The following is a 22,377-nucleotide window of genomic DNA, read 5'->3' as shown; positions in this document are numbered from 1 at the left end:
CATCTTTAAAAACTATATCGTTATTTGCCAAAACCAGTGCTGTGCGAGACTATCGGAATCAAATGGCTGCAGGACACTAATATGAAGAATTATTGTCAGTGAAATCTACTTGAAAATTATTTTTTCAACAGATCACGCTACGTAATACTTGGCCTTTTCAGTGTAATAACTGCCTTTTACCAGCGCAGTCACAGAACTAAAAGCGCCTCTCTCGTCATAAGTTTATGTTGAAACATGTGACACTGTGAGCTTTTTTTCAGTTTTGAACTGCACATAGAACGCAGTTTGATATTTTACACTGTGACTGTGCTGCTAAAAGCAGATGTTACAGTATAAATGTAACATAAATCATATTTTAAGTTATACAAAAACGTAAACGTTTCTGGTAAAGAACTGGAAGACATCAGTGGCGCCATGGCACTTAAATACGTACAACAGAAGACCAGTAATTCGTCTTATTAATGTACGGTTCCCTAATTTTATTCAAACCTGGTGATGACAGAGAACAGTAAACAATTAAAATATGCCATCAGTTTATTAATTGTTAGCCGTTGCACAACTTTTCGACACAAATATTTTTCTGTGATAATAATGAATTCTACGCTTCTGTGAAAAAGGAAGCTGTACACTTAAATAGGTTTTGACAGTTTTCTGTTGAATTAAATCAGCAGTATTTACGTCGGTATGGTGAAAATTTTACTAAATATCTTACGTTATTTCTATTCTAAATTTAAAGTCTCTTATGAAAAGTCGATTGCTCGACAGTCAAAATCTTTGGCAATGTTTTGAAGTATTATGGAGTGTCAAGATCCTAAGTTAATGTTTTGAATTGTGATTGTGATTGTTTGTATATATTAATCGAGGCTATGGATGCAAACGGTAATGGAAAACGCATAGTTACGAAGTTTAGAGACTTGCTAAATAGACAACGGCAAGATTCAGAAGGTGGTCCTGAATGTCCAGATCTTGATTTTGTGTACGACGATGCGGATAATATGATCAACGAAATCGCGGAACTGTACAGCTACACAGAACAACCTGAATTTCAACATAATCTCAAGGCGTTTGAAGATCAAATGAAGGAATATAAGTTAGCTCCATTTTGGCAGAAGCTATCGGAAGTCCAGCAAAGATCTGTTGTAATGAAATTGCTAGACCAGTTGGAAGTGTCAAATAAATCTTTGCGTATGAAGGCTGCACGATGTATACTGTATTTGGCGCAGGGTTGCTGGGCAGAGCTACAGTCAGACGCTGAACAGCAAGAGTGGTCTTTGAAGAACATCATGTTACTCTATGAATGTGGGGTTTTAAGCACGTTTGTGGAACTATTAAATATAGAAATAGAAAACTGTACTTCGGCTGCAACGGACTCCAGAAAACTTACAGTAAGTTTAGCGGATTCAACAGATTTGAGAATTATACTAAGCGTTTTGTATTTAATGATAGAAGTTATGCGTGTGGATCAAGATGACGATTGTGAACAGTGGAAAATAAATCGTGAAGCATTCAGAGGTGAGTTGGGAAATCCCCTGGGGGACGAGCTGCTGGTTGTAAAACTTCTTGGTATGGTGACACGTTTCTGTAGTGGCTCTGCACCACATTTTCCTATGAAGAAAGTACTCCTGGTGCTGTGGAAAACAATACTAGTTTCGTTGGGTGGTATGGACACATTAAGGCAACTTAAACAGCAGTATCGTGAGCAGGCTGGCCTAAGTGCAACACAAGATACAATGGAAGTAGTTCGCACAATGAGGGCATCGTCACCACCTGCTAGTGCTGCAGACTTGCTGGAAGCACAGAATCAAAAAAGAAACAATCGACCATTCCGCAGGAGTCTAATGAAACAGAGTTCACTTGATGAAATATCTGGTATGGAATTTGAATCCTCATATCAAGCAGACGAGGAAGTACGTGACTTTGAAGAAAGACAGGCAATGGAAGAAGCAGGAGAAGTTCCACAACCACCAAGCCCAAGACCGAGCACACCAATTCCATCAAAGAACAAGGGCCTTCCGTGGGCACCAAAAGCTCGGCAGAAGGATCTCGATATGTTTCTTGAAAATACAAGAGTTAAATTTGTAGGTTTCCCATTACAAGGCGATAGAGAATCACTAGCTGGACTGCCCCATCCAATACACGAAGGTGTTGAGGTTCTGAAACATAACATGTATACTTCGCTGGCGGAGATACAGATACAGAAAGAAGAAGAAATTGCAAGAAATCCTTTATCAACTGTGGAACCCCCTATTCCAATGACACCAACGGAGGTATTATATCAAGGAATGTTACCAAATTTGCCCCAGTACATGATTGCATTACTTAAAATTCTGCTCGCTGCAGCTCCAACATCAAAAACCAAAACTGACTCTATAAATATTTTAGCAGATGTTCTTCCAGAAGAGATGCCAATGACTGTGTTACAATCCATGAAACTTGGCATGGATGTTAGTAGACACAAAGAGATCATAGTAAAAGCTGTTTCAGCAGTACTCCTTTTGTTATTAAAACATTTTAAAATCAATCATATCTACCAGTTTGAATTTATGTCACAGCATTTAGTTTTTGCCAACTGCATACCTCTCGTATTGAAATTTTTTAACCAAAACATTATCGCGTATGTAAGTGCAAGAAATTCAATTCCTATTTTGGACTTTCCAGCATGTGTCATTGGCGACCAACCAGAATTGACTATAGAGAGTCTTGAAATTGGAGAGAATCAGCAGTATTCATGGCGCAATATATTTTCGTGCATCAATCTCCTCAGGATACTTAATAAACTAACAAAATGGAAACACTCGCGTATCATGATGCTTGTCGTGTTTAAATCAGCACCAATCTTAAGGCGTACCCTAAAAGTTCGCCATGCAATGATGCAGCTGTATGTTTTAAAATTGCTGAAGATGCAAACAAAATATCTGGGTAGACAGTGGAGAAAGTCAAACATGAAAACAATGAGTGCAATTTATCAGAAAGTTCGACATCGGTTAAATGATGATTGGGCATATGGGAATGATCAAGATGCACGTCCCTGGGACTTCCAAGCAGAAGAATGTGCTTTACGCTCTTGTGTTGACAGGTTTAATAGTAGACGATATGGCTCAGGATCAAGTGACCCTGAATTTGAACCCATGGATCACTGTGTAACAAGTGTGCTTGGACAGCCCTTTGAACTCACTGACTATTTTAAGCAGCATTACGAAGTGTGGCTACAGAGTGAAGTTTTTGACAGATCATTCGGAGATTTCTTCTGACAGCAAAGATTTATTCTGTGTCATAATAGTATCAAAATGAATGAAATTGAAACATCATGTTAAAAAAATATACATTCATTTTTCCATTCATATGTCGTTATGTGTTTGGAAGAAGCATGGTAATTAGTTTTCAAATTTCTTTTGAAATGAGGGAAATGAATACCAGTGATGGATTCCAAAATCTGCAATCTTATTGCACTGATATTCATATCAAGTTTGCCATGTCTGTTATACTGCTTCTCAGGTAGGTTATATCTGTTTCTTCTGCTCTTGCATTTGACATGTTCATTCACATGTGCCATCTGGAGAAGATTCAGAAAATGTTTTAATATTATTGGAAATTCATTGAATAATAATAGTGATTAAATTTATTACTCATGGGCACTTCCTTGCAATAGTTCATACTACCAAGCTTTCTTTTGGATGCATGACATGTGCATTTAGATCAAACTTTTTTTTGATAATGTAACTGTGAACAAAACTGAAATAATACTGACACTGTTTTACTTTTATTAATCAGTGAATAAGTGACACATGCAGTGATCTCTAGATACCCAATCATGATACTGTAATGCAGTATTCTCCAAATACCACTTAACAGTTGATGATTGATTGCCCCCCTTGGAAACCATAAATATTTTCTCACGAATGGCTATTGAGGCTAACCGCAAAAGGAAGTATTTGTTTTCCTTTGTCGTAATTTTACCTGACTGTGGTTTTATGATGAATTAAACCCTGTCATGTAACATGGTAAGGATTATATTAAGATCATTAGAGCAGTTATATTTCACTCTCTGACCTACTCTTTAAGTCATTGTTTTGTGCAGGATCAAGTTTGATTTGAGTCTGATCACATCCACAAAACATAATGTGAAATGCAGCATAGGTGTAGCCTGATGACCATGATGCCACATGAAACTCTTCCTCCTCCTCCTCCCCCCACCCCTCCCCCACACACAAAAACCTCATCACATGAAATTGTGGAACACATGTTGTATGTTTCTCTCTTTCCATTTCTTACGCTGCAGTCTCAGTACACTACAGTCTCAGACAGCAGTAATTGAACAGCAAGTTTTCCTATAACATGATTATTTATTATCTGGTGGCAACAGAAAAGTGTAGATGTGTGAAACTTTACCACATTCAAGCCAATAATTTTTTTCTTTGCATTTTGTGTGGCTGTATTCCTGTTTTATTCCTGTAACGTAGCTTCCAAGTCTTACTTTTGGGTTTCCTGATTTTATTTTTTTTTTATTTTATTTTTTTTTTATTTATTTATTTTTTTTTTTTTATCTTGATCTCTGTCGGACCTAGTGGTCTAGCAGTAAAGCATGTGTCTGGAACTTCTTCACTTTATTGCATTACTTTATTTAGCCATTTGTTTCTCAGATATAAATACAAAAGTGCACAAAAATCACATAAGTGATACTCATGAATGTACCTGGCAGGGACATAGGCCTCCTCAACAGCATTTATAACTGATATATCTTTGGAATGAAGACATTATGATTGGAAGACTACATATAAGAAATACAACAAAATGGTGAGAATGTCAAACGATGGGGTGTTAATGAACAACAAAAAGGAAGACGTAATGCATATGTGAAGCAGCCACAATTCACAAGCTGTACTCGCTATCAACTTTCTGTTATCTTTTTCCTGGGACTGTGTTGATTTTGCATCTCCAGCTGGTATGAGGAGATATTGACCACTGTATGTTTTTAATAGTATCACTATTTAGAAAACATGTAAAAAACGAAAACTATGTATAGTTTCTGTTAAAAAAAGTACTTGATACAAATTTCAATACAGGTTCCTTTGTATTTTAAGCAAAATTCTGTGTTTATTGCCTCACATTTGTTGTAATTAAATTTACATTTTAGTAGACTCTAATTTAAACCATTTTATATGGGTCATAAATGACATTAGAAAGTATGCAAAAAATAGAGTACAAAATACATTTAATAAACATTGTTAAGACCAACACTTTCATGCACATGGAGATTAATATCTTACACTCTTGAAGGACCATATACAAACCGTCTGTTTTACTCTTTAAATCAACAAACATTTGCAGGTAGCATATTTAGACTTCTTCGTTGCTTATATGATTTTTTAAGTGTATCATAGACAAAACACAGTAGCTCACTGGTGAGCAAAAAAGTATTTTTAAAGGATGTAAGGATGTGTCCACCATACCTGCAGGGGCAAATGTATCATTTTCGTAATGTTTTCTAAATTTCTCTGTTATAAAATTTCTCCTATTATATAAAATCTTAAATTTGTGGAAAAATTTTACTTTTCACTTTAAAAAAAATCAGCTGAAATAAGCTAAAATTTACACCATGGAGAACTATAGGAAATAATCTGAGATCCTAACTGTAATACTTGTAATGATGTTTTATATGTATAGATGGAATCTCATGTTACTGAAGTAATTGTAACTGTTGTATTCAAGATTGTAATATATTTGTAAGATTGAGATTTAATTTATTGACAAGCATTAAAGCAGCACAACTTACATTGCTTTTTGTTTTATTGTCTTATGAATCATACATGTTAAGGGGAAAGTTCTTCATCCAGAATTATTGGTTAAAGTAGTAAATGGTGAATGGGTGGTATTCCAAACTTCATCATAAAGAAATAATTATAAATATTACAGAACACATTGCACGGGCAATAAGTTCATTCTTTTCAACAGGAACCTTTCCAGACTGTTTTAAAATTGCCAGAGTGATCCCTGTTCATAAAAAGGGTGAAAAACAAAGTTAAAAAACTATAGATCAGTCACTTTATTATCAGGTTTTGCCAAAATATTGAAGGAGTCATGTTCAGCAGATTAATGAAATTCCTGGCCAAGAGCAAAATCCTCACTGATAGTTTCTAGAAAAATAAATCCGACTTGTGCCATGTACAATTTTCAAAATGCTATAGAAGCAGTGGACAAAATCTAAGCAAAGCTTTTGACATCTTGTACTACAGAACCCTCTTGGAAAAGCTCCAAAAGTATGGCATTTAAGACTGCATTAACATGGATCTCTTCATACTTAACAAATCAGAAACAGAAAGTAGTAATAACACATGAACTAAATGATAGCACTAGAACCTTTTTTTCAGATTCAGGAATAATAAAAAGTGGAGTCCCTCAAGGATCCATTGTTCAGCATATTCTTTTCCTCCTGTACGTGATCAACCAAGATCTAAGCACTGAGTCACAAATAAATACTGTTTTGCAGGTGACAAGAGCATCCTTTTTACAGGGAGAACCTCAGGACAACTACAAGCAGAGGTAAATAAAGCTACAGACCAGCTAAATGACTGGTTGAAGGAAATAAGCTAGTAATAAATAATCCGAAAAAAGTTCTCTAAAATTCTGTTTAAAGTGGGAAGCCTCCAACATCTCCATGACAATAAACTGCAGCATTATTAGCAGCCTGACTGGAAACAATTTTTAGGCATATGACTTCAACATGATTTTGAATGGCAGACACACATTACAAAAACAAATGCAACACTGAAGAAAGTATGCTACAGGGTACATTAACCTGCACACAAAGCAAGCTTCCACAGTGTTGGAACTGCAGACTTTGCACATTTCCACATCACTCTGTAGTATGGTTTTGTATGCTGGGCTAGAACAACTGCTAGCTCAGTCATCATCTTGAACCAAGAAAGAGCAATGCACCATGCATGACAAACAGATTCCTGCAGGCCTCTCTTTCAGAAGCCTCATGAGCATGGTACCAGACAAAGAGAGGAACTCTATGTCCAGTCAGTAAGGACAACAGCTTTAAAACCTCCATTACAGATAGTGCCATATAAATGTACAATGATCTGTCACATAATCTAAAAGTTATTTCCTACTCTTCATTGTTTCAATAATCTCTAGGGGCATTCTTATTAGATCACTGGTTCTTTTAAGTGAAGTACACCATACTTGAAGCAAAAACTACCACTGCTCATAAAGCAAAATCTAAAATAATTAATTTATTGTGCCATTACAGTACATTTTGATGTTATGTGTAACTATTTTGTTTATTTTATCTAATTTTCCACCCCCATGAAAGTAATAATTTTTTGTTATGATATACTTCATTGTTTTAAGATGTAATTTGTCTATCAGTTGTATTTCATTTCTGATGTTTTGCTGCAGATCTGAAGATGGTCACTGCTGACCAAAACTGATAGTGTAAGGACCAAATGTTTTGTGATCATTGACAGAAATAAAGGAAATTTATTCTAATTTAGTGCTTGTGTGTGTGTGTGTGTGGGGGGGGGGGGGGGGGGGGTTGGAGGCACACACATGCAAGGCACACCAGTGTGCATGGTCAGGTGCAAATAACATCCCACAATCTGCAGAGATGTAGTAAATGAACAAAGAATTTCAATTAAATGCTGCCTCGTGTTGAGTGGAAATAAATCTTACATTTAGGACACCATGGGATTGAAATTTGTATTGTAATAATACCTACTCTGTTTTTATTGGGTGTAATTCTTCCTGATGAACCAGTTATATAAAGATTCTTGGTTAAACCTAGGATGTTGTTGTAAACACTGCTCAATATTTCACAGGATCATCTATCTGCCATTATCAGATGGTGACATAACTGTTGAGCTGCTACACATTACTGTTCAAACACATTCAGGGATGCGTAGGCACATGTTGGGACAGTAACGTTGCTTTTACAATGCAAGTGGATCATACAGTAGAATGTAATAGAACTAGAACTCTGGAATAAACCAAAACATTGTGAGGTTATTTTTTTGAAGATGTTGAAATATGTAATGTGGATATCGTTTTTTAGCGGGATTTGGGCTTTAATCTTGTCAAAGCTTGGGATTCTGCTTAAAATAACAGCTTGCCTTAAGGAATGACATGACAGCTTTAGCTGGTATTGATAGTTCTTTCAGCAGGTCATAAACTGCATGTGAACACGCATTAGACACAGGTGAACATTCTCTAACTGACATATTAGAAACAATCTTATTGGTGTGCTTGCATATCCACAAAAGAGTCTGAACAATAATTTGCAAAAGTAATTGCATTAGAGCCTGATAATTGCAGACATACACAATCCTACACCTAGCCCAAGAGCCTTTTAAATCAGTTCCATAGCTTCACTTGATGAACTCGAATTGTTGCAGTGAGGCCTAGTGATATAAGACATCAGTAGCTAATGAAAGGACATAATTTTGATGATATGCTCATAATTTCCAACAGCTTAAGTCAAATGACTAGGTTTTCATGTGGCGTTCAGGAAAATGGCAAGACTGGACAGTGAAAAGATTGGGAATTTGTACGGGCGCTGATAATCATGCCATTGAGCATCCAACAAACCAAAATCATCATCATGAAAGTGTATTGTAAACACAAAAAAAGACAAATAGAGGTTGCCCTGTCACACATCTATACTTGTCTACTAGCATTTACCATGTTAGGTGAGGTGTCTCCCTACTGTAGACCAGGTAGTACATCAGACTAACATTAGCACACTGGACTCCGTCTCTAATGACCTCGTTGTCGACGGGACGTTAAACACTAACCACCACCACCACCACCACCATCAGACTAACAGATCAAAGGTTGAAAATGAAAGCTCCAAAAGCAGCTGCAATAAGGTAATATATTTTTAATATTTTACATGACAGGCCCGTTTTGACTAATTGCCACTATCAACTGACCTGCGAAAATAACATTGGTAAGGTTATCCACACATAGATGGTGGCTGTTTTATGTTTACATTTGCATTGGTACTTACGTCTAATCGGAAATGATGACCATATTGCCTTTATAGTAATTTTTTCTGTCAAATCTTTGTAAGAATAATATTTGACTTAACAATGGCAATCAGCTGAAACAGGCCAAAAAAATATTCCCTTATTGCAGCTAGTTTTGGAGCTTTCCTTTACATTATGTTGTACACTAACGTATACTATGCTGCAAGCCCAATGGACAATAAAACTTCAAAGGTTCAATGAAATTGAAAATCAATACCTAGAGAGAGAGAGAGAGAGAGAGAGAGAAGTTACGTCAGGAGTTGAATCTTGAAAATGAGAAGTGTAAACCACGGGAATCAAAGATACCAGAAATAGGGGCAGCACGTTGGAGCTCACTGCTTTACTGTAGTTACTAAAGTTCCTGAGCACCTACATTGTTACCAAGCTGCTAGTTGCTCCACACACATTGCTGCTTCCAAGGCTAAGGAGAGACAGTCATGTTCAGGTAGCAGTAACTTCCACATTGTGGCTACTTAATGGAGAGATGTGTCATACATCTTCTAGCAACTGCATACAACTGAGACCCGGAGAATGGTTCTTAGTTCTTTTGTTACTTTGGGTGCCACCTCACAGTATACTTCTGTGAGAGGCAAAGAGGTGCCTGATACCAAAATAACTTGGAGAGGAGGCACTAATGATTCTTGTCGCCCCAGACCGGCAGAGTGGCTCGGCCATTTGAAGTTAGTCTGGGCACGAATTCTTCCAACTCATGGACAGTTGGTGCCCTTAAGCACCTGTATGCTCGATTTGAACGTAATGGCTCCAACTTTAAGAAACTTTGCCATCTTGAGTGATATTAATATTGATTAAATGGTGAACCTGAACAATGTTTATCCCCCTCCAGCTGATAGTCTACCTAACAGGCATTCATTGGCTGAAGCAGTTTAGTTTTGATACTCAAATTGATTGATTTAATTGGTGTGAGATATTTAATTATGCAGTTAGCAGCTTGGAGCTCAGTACCAATAAATTCATCACCTCGTCAGCATTATGAACTTCGTAACTGGATTTGCTATATTAATTTTAGTCCACTCACATTCTTTGTTTGGTTGAAAGAGCATTCTGAGTGGCTTCGCCACATGCAATCTCTGTCCACAAAAGCCGGCCGGTGTGGCCGAGGGGTTCTAGGCACTTCAGTCTGGAACCGCGCGACCGCTACGATCGCAGGTTCGAATCCTGCCTCGGGCATCGGTGTGTGTGATGTCCTTAGGTTAGTTCGGTTTAAGTAGTTCTAAGTTCTAGGGGACTGATGATCTCAGATGTTAAGTCCCGTAGTAATCAGAGCCATTTAAACCATTTTTTTGTCCATAAAAGTTCTATGGGCCACAATCTCTTATTATCTCATCCTAGATGTGTTATTGAATTGAACCTTTAATTTTTAGGTATCAGCACCTATGCTAGAGGAGATAATTTTTTGCTGAAGCACTTGGTTTCTGTCCATGACTCAGAACATTTTAGGTGCAGGGATGTTTTCCAGTTATCCACATGATCAGGAATTTAAAATACTTAAAGTCACAGATTATGATCAACTTATAATAGTAATATGTTGTTTTTATAAGAGCTTTGTATGAAAAGTAGCATATGTTGCTGTTGCAATTCAGTGCTAATCTGTTTACTGGATTCCCTCCAGCTCATTTTCTTAATCATTTAAATTTCATCCCATGATATCAAAGGGGCATATCTACAAATCTAATTAGCCCCTCATTTGTTGATCCTGAACCACAGCTTTGTATTTTCTGTTGTCTAGGCAAGAAATGAGTAATTGATGAACTTTTCTCCTAACATCATAACATTCTAACATAACCTGGAGTACAACGTGATGCAAAAAATACTAAACTCTCAAGTTGTGAACATTGTTGATCAGCTGTGTTTTTGTTGCCAGTGATTATGTTGGGTGTTAGTGAGATAAAGTGTGCATGTGTGTTTGTGCCATTAGCAAGAGATTACTTTGGAATCTGCAAATTTATTTTCCCCACAACAACAGTCATATAACAATAATGATTGTGATGATGTTGATAATAATAATAATAATAATAATAATAATAATAATAATATCTGTTCCAAAAGATATAAATATGGCTTTTGGAACAGAGAAATGTAAGAAAAATAGCGCAGTCAAGGGAAAACACACTAAACAAGAAGATTACATATTGGATAACCACAGCGACTGCATAGAAGCGATGGAAAAAACAGATGCCTATAAATATCTAGGATACAGAGAAAAAATAGGAATAGATAATATAAATATTAAAGAAGAACTAAAAGAAAAATATAGACAAAGACTAACAAAAATACTGAAAACAGAATTGACAGCAAGAAACAAGACAAAAGCTATAAATACTTATGCTATACCAATATTGACCTACTCATTTGGAGTAGTGAAATGGAGTAACACAGACCTAAAAGCACTCAATACACTTGCACGATCACAATGCCACAAATATAGAATACATCACATACATTCAGCAACAGAAAGATTCACATTAAGCAGAAAGGAAGGAGAGGGGATTTATCGACATAAAAAACCTACATTATGGACAGGTAGACAATTTAAGAAAATTTTTTCTAGAATGAGCAGAAACTAGCAAAATACACAAAGCAATCACTCATATAAATACATCGGCTACACCACTGCAATTTCATAACCACTTCTACAACCCTTTAGATCACATAACATCAACAGATATGAAGAAAGTAAATTGGAAAAAGAAAACACTACATGGCAAGCACCCGTATCATCTAACACAGCCACACATCGATCAAGACGCATCCAACACATGGCTAAGAAAAGGCAATATATACAGTGAGATGGAAGGATTCATGATTGCAATACAGGATCAAACAATAAACACCAGATATTACAGCAAGCATATTATTAAAGATCCCAATACCACAACAGATAAATGCAGACTTTGCAAACAACAAATAGAAACAGTAGATCACATCACAAGCGGATGTACAATACTAGCAAATACAGAATTCCCCAGAAGACATGACAATGTAGCAAAAATAATACATCAACAGCTTGCCTTACAACATAAACTTATAAAACAACACGTTGCCACATACACATATGCACCACAAAATGTACTGGAGAATGATGAATACAAATTATACTGGAACAGAACCATTATAACAGATAAAACAACGCCACATAACAAACCTGACACCATACTCACCAATAAAAAGAAGAAATTAACACAACTAATCGAAATATCCATACCCAATACAACAAATATACAAAAGAAAACAGGAGAAAAAATTGAAAAATACATCCAACTGGCTGAGGAAGTCAAGGACATGTGGCATCAGGATAAAGTTGACATTATACCAATTATACTATCAACTACAGGAGTCATACCACACAATATCCACCAGTACATCAAACCAATTATACTATCAACTACAGGAGTCATACCACACAATATCCACCAGTACATCAACGCAATACAGCTACTTCCAAACTTATATATACAACTACAGAAATCCGTAATTATTGATACATGTACAATTACCCGAAAGTTCCTAAATGCAATATAACATATACCGTACAGTTAAAAGGAAGTCACACTTGATCAAGGTCCGCGTCACTTTCCATTTTTGATGAGACATAACGTCTGAGAAAAGAAAGAAATAATAATAATAATGCTTTATTAAACAAATAATGTATCTGATTATGCCCAAAAGCAGAAAATATGATGGACACATTGAAACATACACATTAGAAGCTGCTTTTCTGAATACCAGTACATTTCTTAAAAGTGTTATTTTTAATTTACTTAAAATTTCTCTTTTAATTTATTTCATAAATGTACGATTTATTGTTATTTTTTATTGTTGTAATAAAATGACACATTTTACTTCGTAAGATACTTTTATTTACTGTGAATTAAATAATAATACTTATCAACAGGGTAAAAAGGTTCACTGATAAATAGTATTTCTATTGTTGTATATTTGCTATTCTAATTTTGCAGTGCTGTCCTGTACTATTAATAAGGCACTTAATATTATAAGGTAATGTTGGTGTAGACTGGAGTTCACATTTTATCGAAATGGGACAGAAATTGGTTGATGTGATAATGTACATGTACTGAGAAATGAATGATTGCAATTTCAAACAAAATTGGATGATGTATTCAAGAGAAAGAGCTGAACAAATTGAGCTAGTTAGTAACGCATTGATCCACCTCTGGCTCTTATGAAAGCAGCTGTTTTGCTTGGCATTGATTGACAGAGTTGTTGGATGCTCGCCTGATGGGGTATCATACCAAATTCTGTCCAATTGGGATGTTAAATTCTCGGCCTTAATGGCCGAAAGCTATAATTGTGTGAATCTTTTTGTTGTGCCTATCGCGACTCAGCATCTCCGCTATATAGTGAGTAGCAACTTTCCTTCTCTGGTATTGTCTCAAAATCTTGAGATAGTTCTAGGCCCTGCCCATAAAGCTCCAAACATTATCAGTTGGGGAGAAATCTGGTGATCTTGCTGGCCAAGGTGGGGTTTGTCCAGCACGAAGACAGGGAGTAGAAACTCTCACTGTGTGTGGGAGGCTATTATCTTACTGAAATGTGAGCCCAGGATGGCTTGCTGTGAAGGGCACTAAAACGGCACGTAGACTATCATGGATGTACCACTGTGCTGTAAGGTTGCTGTGGATGACAACTAAAGGGGTCTTGCTGTGAAAAGAAATGGTACCCCAGCTCACCACTCCCGATTGTTGGGCCATATGGCAGGTGACAGTCAGCATGGTATCCCATTGTTGTCTGGGGCATCTCCAGATATGTGTTTGGTGGTCATCGGGTCACAGTTCAACGTGGGGCTCATCGCTGAAGACAATTCCATTCCAGTAAATGAGACTCCAGGCCAAAGATGTGTGTGCAGATGCCTTGGACAGCTGTAGAATATCAACCTCACTGTCACTGGTCATATGGCCTGACAGCCATGAGTAATGATGTGAGGTCCCATTTCTTTTCCTAGCATGACCAGTTGTCATCCACGGCACCATTACATCGCAGCAGTAAATCAACAATATTCTTCACGACAGGCCACCTTGGAGTTCCATTTCAGCAAGGTAATGTCTGCCTGCACCCTGTGAGAGTTTTTACTGGTTGTCTTCATGCTTGCCAAAGCCAACCTTGGTGAGCAAGATCGCTGGATCTCTTGTCAATTGAGAATGTTTGGAGCATTATGGGCAGGGCCCTCAAACCAGTTCAGGATTTTGATGATATAAAATGTCAAGTGGACAGAATTTGGCATGATATGCCTCTTGGCGACGTCCAACAACTCTTATCACTCAGTAACAACCAAATAACTGCTTGCATGAGGGCCAGATGTGGACTAACACATTATTGACTTGCTCAATTTGTGAGGCTGTTTCTCTTGAACAAACCATCCAGTTTTTTCTGAAACTGTATCATTTCTGTCTGTACATGTACATGACATCTACTGATTTATGTCCCATTTGGATGAATCCTTCATGGTGCATCATTTTTTTTTCTTTTGTCTTACAATGTATGTTCATGTTTATTACTGTGGAAATATCAGTTTCCAAGAATAAACTTTGGCAAAACTCTTTGGGTTCCACTCCACTGATAATTCTCATAGCTCTTTTTTTGGAGAACCAGTGGTATATTTAAGTTACCACAGTTTGTTGTAGCCTACACAGTATTTGTGTTCTGTCTTCTAATTATAACTTGAGAAAAGTGAAGAGAATAACATGAAGTCTTAAGTATAACAGAGGTTTTACTCTATTTACATAATGTAGTTATTAAAAAAAATATATGCTCTCAGATAGTTTTCTGTCAAAGAATCTTCCAGCAGGTTGTCTTCAGTAGTTATTCCCGTAAATTTTACACTCTATGTCTTTAGTATAATTCCACTGCCTATGTATACTTCCTCACAGTGCCTTTATGTGTTTTTATTTTTAAGTTCAAGATAAGAGGTTGCTGTGTACTCTGATATGGCTTTCAGTAAAGTACTGTTCTGACTTACAACATAAACTGCAGATTTCATAAGTCATTGTATTTGTATTTGCAAACAGCAGACATACCATTTTTATGCAAAGCTGTTTTGGAAATTACAACAACCTTGAATAACATGGTAGTAAAATAAGAAAGAGGCGTGGTCTCGGTATCAGGTGTTAAGGCCTATCATGTTTAAAGTTAGTGGTATCAGATCTATGTAAGTCAATTTCAGTTTTAAGAACTACATACTATCCTATTAACTAGGCAATATTTTATTAAGTCGCAACAGTACCTCTAAACCCAATATTTCATAATTTATCTGTTGTATATCTATGACATGTTCCTCGTTTTCCATAGCACTTTTCGCTTCTTAAGGAACTAAACACTATAACAGTGCTGAGGGTGGTTGGCTCCTGCACCATCAGTTACAGTGAGGTTTCCAGGATGGCTAGTTGTGGGCTGACGTTCTCTGCTGAGGAAGGATGGTGCATGCAGCCAAAGAAGGTTCAGTCAGAGTTACAATATCTCCTTTATTGCAGTTTGTTTACAATCGTTGGCTCAGAACTGCCAGTAACAATAGCGAGCAAACTGAATATCATGGATTTTCCCAAAGCATTGGTGCCTGGCTGCTGACCACACACCCTGCTGATGCTGATGCATTGTTGGAGTCCACATTTTGACCGGCTGTGGTTGCTGCCAGAAGTTCTGGCTGCATCATACTCCAGTGTCCAGAGTGTGGAAGTCTTCTGTCAATATCTTGCGAGGGCAGGGTTGGCTGGACCCCCACGTCATACTCCCGGGGCAGTGACAAAGTGCAGGGCCGCCCAGGCATCCAGAGGTTTAGGCGGCAGGCAGCAGTTCGCTTGCTGGCAGAGGTAAATGCATCCGCATGATCGACATATCGCTGAACAGTACAGGCTTAGCATCTCATAACAGCTCAGCTATTTGAATGTCGACGGGTTGGTTTTGGCAGGGTTTTGTCATGGTGATTGTGTGTCACACCAAATTATCTTGAAAAGAGACAAGGTTGTAACTGGCAGCGGATCAGCTGTCGTTCATCCTGGTGACTGGCTTGGTCTTATGACACAGAAGACTGTGACGTGAAAGAGATGTTGATCCGTTAAGCATGAGTGTTGCTTTCTGGAGTGGATTGACTCCACTGTGACCTGGCACTCCATTGCTGGCTTCAAGTCCTGTTGTAACTTTTTCCCTTTACAGCTGCTTCACTGATGGACATAATAGTTTACAAGCTATTTTATTTTCAAGAAAAAAACTGGTGGTTCAGAAAATTTTTGCTATATTGTGGATCACCTTTTCTGTTATATTGGATAAGATTGAAGATCAGCCTGAAACTTCTATTTCCTGTGTGGCAGCTGTCTTAAGAACTGAGATTCGCTGGGCTATGTTTAGTATAGCTGGAAAGGCACAAGTTTCAGTAACACTGTTAAGTGCTGAGGGGTTTCTCAATTATTTTTTATACATTTAGTTATGTTGTCACTGCTTAGTCCAACCTGATGTGCAGAAGTACTCATTAGACTGTTCATTCCATTCAGCAGATCATGTGATTCTTCTTCACTTTCACTCAGGATAGCAATGTCATCTGCGAATCTTGTCATTGATATCCTTTCACATTGAATTTTAATTCCCCTCCTGAACCTCTCTTTTATTTCTATCATTGCTTCTTCGATGTACAGATTGAACACCATTTTTAATCTGAGCACTTCGTTCTTGGTCGTCCACTCTTATTGATCCCTCTTGACTCTTGTACATATTGTATATTACCCGTCTCTCCCTATAGTTTACCCCTATTTTACTCAGGATTTCGAACATCTTGCACCATTTTACATTGTTGAATGCTTTTTTCAGGTCAACACATCCTATGAATGTATCTTGATTTTTCAAACAATGGAAAATCCAGGATGGAATGTAACAATATTATGAAAAGGAAATTTGCTACTCACCATATAGCGGAGATGCTGAATCGCAGATAGGTACAACCAAAAGACCGTCACAATACAAGCTTTTGGCCAATAAGGCCTTTGTTGAAAACACACACACACACACACACACACACACACACACACACACACACGCAGCTCACACACATGACTGCAGCTTCTGGCAGCTGAAGCCACTGGTTGATTTAATCACACTTTGTTGTGATAGGCCACACTACTGTACACAAATTGAGAGAAGTTTTTGCCTTTCAGCTTGCAGAGTGACTTATGGTAGCTGATGGCTCAAAGCATAAAACTTTATTGTAAGTTGAACAAAATCCAAAGAAGGAAATGAATTTTCATATCATGCATAAACCTGCATTGAACAGTGATTGAATTTTTCTTCCATTTGTCGATGTCCCTATGCTTTTTCTTTTGCACAGCAGTATCAAAGAATGCCAAGAACATCTTCCCTGTGTACTAAAATAATGATCACATAGTGGATATTGTTTGTGAGTGAAAGCATGAGACTGTGTCTTGAACAATAGTCTCAGATGCCTTCTGAACTGACATGAAGATTTTTCCTGGTATCAGGAATTCAACTGATAGTTTTGTTCAACTTTTGGATTCCAGTATGTTACTTTTACACTTTTTATGAATCTGGGCTTTCAAAGTTTTTATGCATGGATGAAGGTCTTCTTTAATTGTGCCCATCTGTTTGTCCAATGATAATTAACACTTTTGCCATTGTTTTTGAGAGAAGAAAAATTAATATCTGCTTCAGTTTCATTTCCAAGAGGTCTAGTTTCTTTTCTCTCTTTACCCTGTATTTGACTATAAAGGCTTTTTTCCAAAAATAATACTTCCCATTTGATTCTATAAACATCCAAACAGGTTAACATGTATTATGGCTCGTCTAAACTCACCTGTTGTGGTCACCCCTTGGGTCAGGATTTTTAGTGAGCTTGGAGGCTGAGCAGGTGAGGTGGTCATACTGCAGGTGCAGGAAGCCGATCTCAGAACCTGGTGCAGGTGGCTGTCATGCACCCTAAGGCATCAGTGAAACAGTGTTGTCCGCAAATATATTTATTACTTATGCTTTTACAATATAGATTGTCTTCTTCAGTGTGGCAGAAGGCGTGCTGATTCGCACACTCAATAGGGAATGTCGATAAGGAGTGTCAACGCAGCACTTTGTCAGCTGCAGCCTTGTGGGTCACCACATGCAACAGTTCAGTCAATATGTGTGTCACTAGTAAACATCTGCTCTGTAATAATTGTCAAACTCCTGACTAAATAAAATCTTTTTAAATCTTGATTCAATACCGACATCTACTAAATCCGTATTCCAACAACATGGAGTTACAGTCAGAATTTATTATATATTCACTATACATCAAACAAGAGATTAGTCATTAGCCTCTCTGTCTTCATGTTCCAGTTCAGACTCAGATGTTCCACCAAGTAAGTTAAATGCTATCACAAAAAGATTGAATGTACAGGGTGTTCAGAAATTCCCATTAGAAACTTCTAGGACTTGTAGAGGGGAGTGAGTACATAATATTTTGAATAGGAACCCATGTCTGGAAATGTACCATTTCTGTTCTATGATGGTTTGAATTCAGATGTTTAACTCATCCAGTTCTGTTTGAGGAACTGAATTAGGCATGACACAGTACAATTATTAGGTAACAATTCAGAAGGAAACATAACAAAACATCCATTACTTAAGCTCATTTGTTTGTATTAACTCTTAAACATTATTTGTTTACATTATTCCAAAACAAAAAAAGAACCCACCACACTGTAAGTACAGAACAGTACTGATGCATTACAACAGCACCTCGATGTGGTGACCACCAACATTATTTTGTTATGTTTGCTTTCAATTTGTTACCTAATAATTGTACTGCATAATGTCTAATTCAGTTTCTCAGGAAGGAGTGGATGGGTTAAAAATCTGAAATGCAACCATTGTAGAATGGAAACAGTGTTTCTGGACATGGGTTCCTATTCAAAATTTAATGTATTCATTCCCCTCTATAAGACCTAGAAGTTTGTAATGGGAATTTCTGAACACCCTGCATATTGACATTATTGCAATATATCATGTTTCAGTCACTGATACTCCCTGGAGCTGCATATGGCACAGCAGTTCCTTTGTAGCACTTGTAATGATGTCAAGTGCAGCACTACAGCTCTTGTGTCACACAAAGCCCATGAGGAATACCTTAGGCAAATTAATAGAACAACCACAACAGAAAGTGCTCCATGACAAAACTTTGTATATAATAAATATAGTTCTAACCATCAAAATGACCTGTCTGTTCAGCTTCCCCAAAATGGACAACAATGTACACTTCTCCATTTATACTAGGGTTATTCGGATAATACGGTCTGATTTATTATAAAATATAAACTACCACAGATTTTTTCAAAACACTATTTTAATTTAATTTCTTGCATGTTTCTCTATTTCTTGACATAGTTTCCATATTTGTTGAAACATTTACCATAACATTGTACAAGCTTCTATACCCCAAGTCATAGACATCTGCAGCCTGTGAGGATAACCAGTCTTTTAACTGCTTTTTTTTGCCTCGACATCTGTTGCGAATCACTTGCTGCTGAGAAATTGCTTTAGGTAGTAGAACAAGTGAAAATCACTCGGCACCAAGTCTGAACTGTATGGTTGGGGAACAGTCTATTCCCATCTAGTAGATCAGATCAGATTTTGTGTGTGAATGGCAGAACAGCATCTGGCATTGTCGTGCAGCAACAAAACTCCAGGTTTCAGAAAGCCATGTCGCTTATTCTGTATTGAACATCAAAGTTTAGTCAGGGTTGTGTTGTAAGCAGTTGCATTTATTGTTGTGCCTTGCTGTATAAAATTGACTAACAAGACACCATGTCTATCCAAAAACATGGCTACCATTACCTTGTTTGTTGAGATTGTGTGCTTGGCCGTGAAACTGACGGTGAGTCGTGTGGCAGCATTCGACTGAGTGGTGTTTACACTGAAGTCATGTGAGAAACGCCTGTCATCCCCTGTGACAATCTTCTCTAAAAATTTATCCTCTTCCTTATGATATCAGTCTAAAAAATCAAGAGCACAAGCCATTGTTTACATTTTACGTCTCTCAGTAAGCAGCCTGGGAACCCACCATGCTGATAATTTGTGAAATTACAACTTTTCAGAAACACTTTTACACAAAGTTGTTCTACCAGATTGGGAAATTCCAACACTAAAGTTGAAACTGTGAATCACCGGTCTTCACAAATCTTTTCGTCCATTGCTTTGACCGAATCTTCTGAGGTTACTGGTGGTTGGCCTGATTGCATTTCATCATTGACATTTCCTGTCCATCCTTGGAAGCTTATAAGCAGTTTGCTGTACTCATCACGTTGGGATCATACACCTCACTTATCTGTAGGAATTTCTGGTGCTGCAACATTCCTTGCTGTCAAAAACAGAATCGCTGACTGTATTTCACAGTTGGTGGGCTAGTCAGTTGTTTCAAAGATTTTGAACTGACACTGTAAACAGCATGCTGCAACATACCAGTGAAATTAGTTTTGTTTCATGGGCAAGGCATGCTGGGAGTCTGTCCACATCTGTGTTTGAATGTTGATACAACATTCCATTAACTATAGGTACAGCGATTTGGATCTTAGTTCCTGAATAACTAACCGTCATACATCAAGCTAGTATGGAATTTTTCTATTAATAAAATGGCTTTTTTTTAATTCTTACTGATAAAATAGCATAAAATCTCATACTCTCTCAAAAGGAGTGTGTAGGTGCCAAGCCTTCCATGGCTCAGCAATAACTTGTGTGACCTGCCCCAGCACTCTCAAAGACAGATGTGCACTTAAGCAGGTGCCGACAGCATATTGCAGATGGCAGTCATCTTGAAGGTGGAAGTCCAGGATCCCAATCAATGACACAGTGTACAGCCAAGGTGGTGGTACTATGTTCAGCAGGGGAGACGGTACAAACATGTCTCACCCAACAGGTTCTAGGTGGTAGTTTGGGTCACTTGGTATGGCTCTTAACCATGGGTCCACATTTTCTATGATTCACAGAGGTGACCAAACAGCAGTGGCAACTTGAAGTGGCTAAGTTCTATCACAGGCAGCTGGCTGTGTGTTCAGAGGTGAAGCCTTTTCTTTGGAACAGGCAGCACATCACGATTCGCCAGCCACATTATCGTGTAATTAGCAAAGCTGTCATTCTGTTGGAAGCAGAGATGCAGATGGGATGACCACACACTGAGACTGAAGCTTTTGAAATGGGTGTAATCAAGCTGGATATAATGTCATCCTGGGCTTTTACCCACTGTAGTGCTCCTCTTGCCTTCACATTTCCTGTCATTGCTAGAATGCTGTGGGACAGGTGAGTTTGGATGCTACATGTTATGGCTCTGAATTGCAAGGCTCACAGAATGATATATTAGGTACTGTCATACTGCACAATTTGCATTCCTTGATTATGGATCAGCTTGGTGTGGTAATATGTCACGAGCAGCACCCTGCCTTCTTTGACAGTGGCATTCTTTTTGTGCCCCACATATTGATTGTCACATGGTATGGACCGTATCTGATTCTTTGCTGTATGTGCACCTGGGAATTGGATCTGCTGTGCAACACTTGTTCCAGTATGTTATTCTACACTTTCATTTTCCAAACACTATACATTAAATCACTTTTAACCGTATGGAGCTGACTCTGATCATCCAGAAACTGCAGTATTATTGCCAAACTACACAAAAGCTAGTGTTGACTGCAATATCAGATATAGATGAGCAGAACTGTTGGCCCTAATCTCTTGGGTGAATCCCTTTTACATTTGCAGTATAATCTACTTTTCATTGATATGTTGATTGTGAATTTTGTTGTATACTGTTGCTAATGTTGACTCCTTAGGTGAGCACTGTTAACCCGTCTTTTAACTTACTTTATAACATGCGTCCAAAATTTTTTTTTCAGTTTTGTCACTTTACTTCCACTCCTCAAACCACCATCATCCTGCAACACATTACCACAAGTAAAACACATCAAAATTAGCACTTTTTTCAGAACTACCTTCCAGAACAACCAGTGAATGTAAAACACTGAATAAAAGAACAGGAATAACTAATGAGAATTCATGTTCACATGGTAGGACTGGTAGCAGATGATGAAGGGGCGAAAGAATTTTCATAACTTTTCCCAAACTTTCTACCAAGATCCCTTCCTGGACACTGCATGAGCTACAGTGAAGGATCAGTCCAATACACTGTTGTGCAGAGTTGGTCAGAAATTCTGTGACATTTTTGTGTTCCCTCAGTAACACAAGTAAATGGCAGCAATTTACTTGACCATCACCCAGCCTCAGTTTACTCAAGGATACCTCCTCTCCATGTTGCACAGCTTAATCAACACTGGAGCTTACCTTTTATCTG

The 22,377-nt window shown here is 37.7% G+C and overlaps 1 protein-coding gene across 1 annotated transcript; it reads left to right on the top strand.

Moving 5' to 3' along the window:
- The first annotated feature begins 798 nt into the window (after positions 1-798).
- Positions 799-4,454, top strand: LOC126474058 (striatin-interacting protein 1-like). The gene has a single exon (XM_050101470.1). It carries the CDS (start codon positions 867-869, stop codon positions 3,249-3,251), a length of 2,385 nt encoding a protein of 794 aa, XP_049957427.1. The 5' UTR covers positions 799-866; the 3' UTR covers positions 3,252-4,454.
- Positions 4,455-22,377: the final 17,923 nt, after the last annotated feature.

The sequence above is a fragment of the Schistocerca serialis genome, chromosome 4 (genome assembly GCF_023864345.2).
Source record: "Schistocerca serialis cubense isolate TAMUIC-IGC-003099 chromosome 4, iqSchSeri2.2, whole genome shotgun sequence".
NCBI lineage: Eukaryota > Metazoa > Arthropoda > Insecta > Orthoptera > Acrididae > Schistocerca > Schistocerca serialis.
Note: the sequence above shows the minus strand (reverse complement) of the source record. Positions and strands in the feature narration are given on the sequence as shown.

Excerpts from the sequence above, each read along its gene's own strand:
- LOC126474058 (XM_050101470.1), top strand. The coding sequence starts at position 867 with ATGGATGCAAACGGTAATGGAAAACGCATAGTTACGAAGTTTAGAGAC.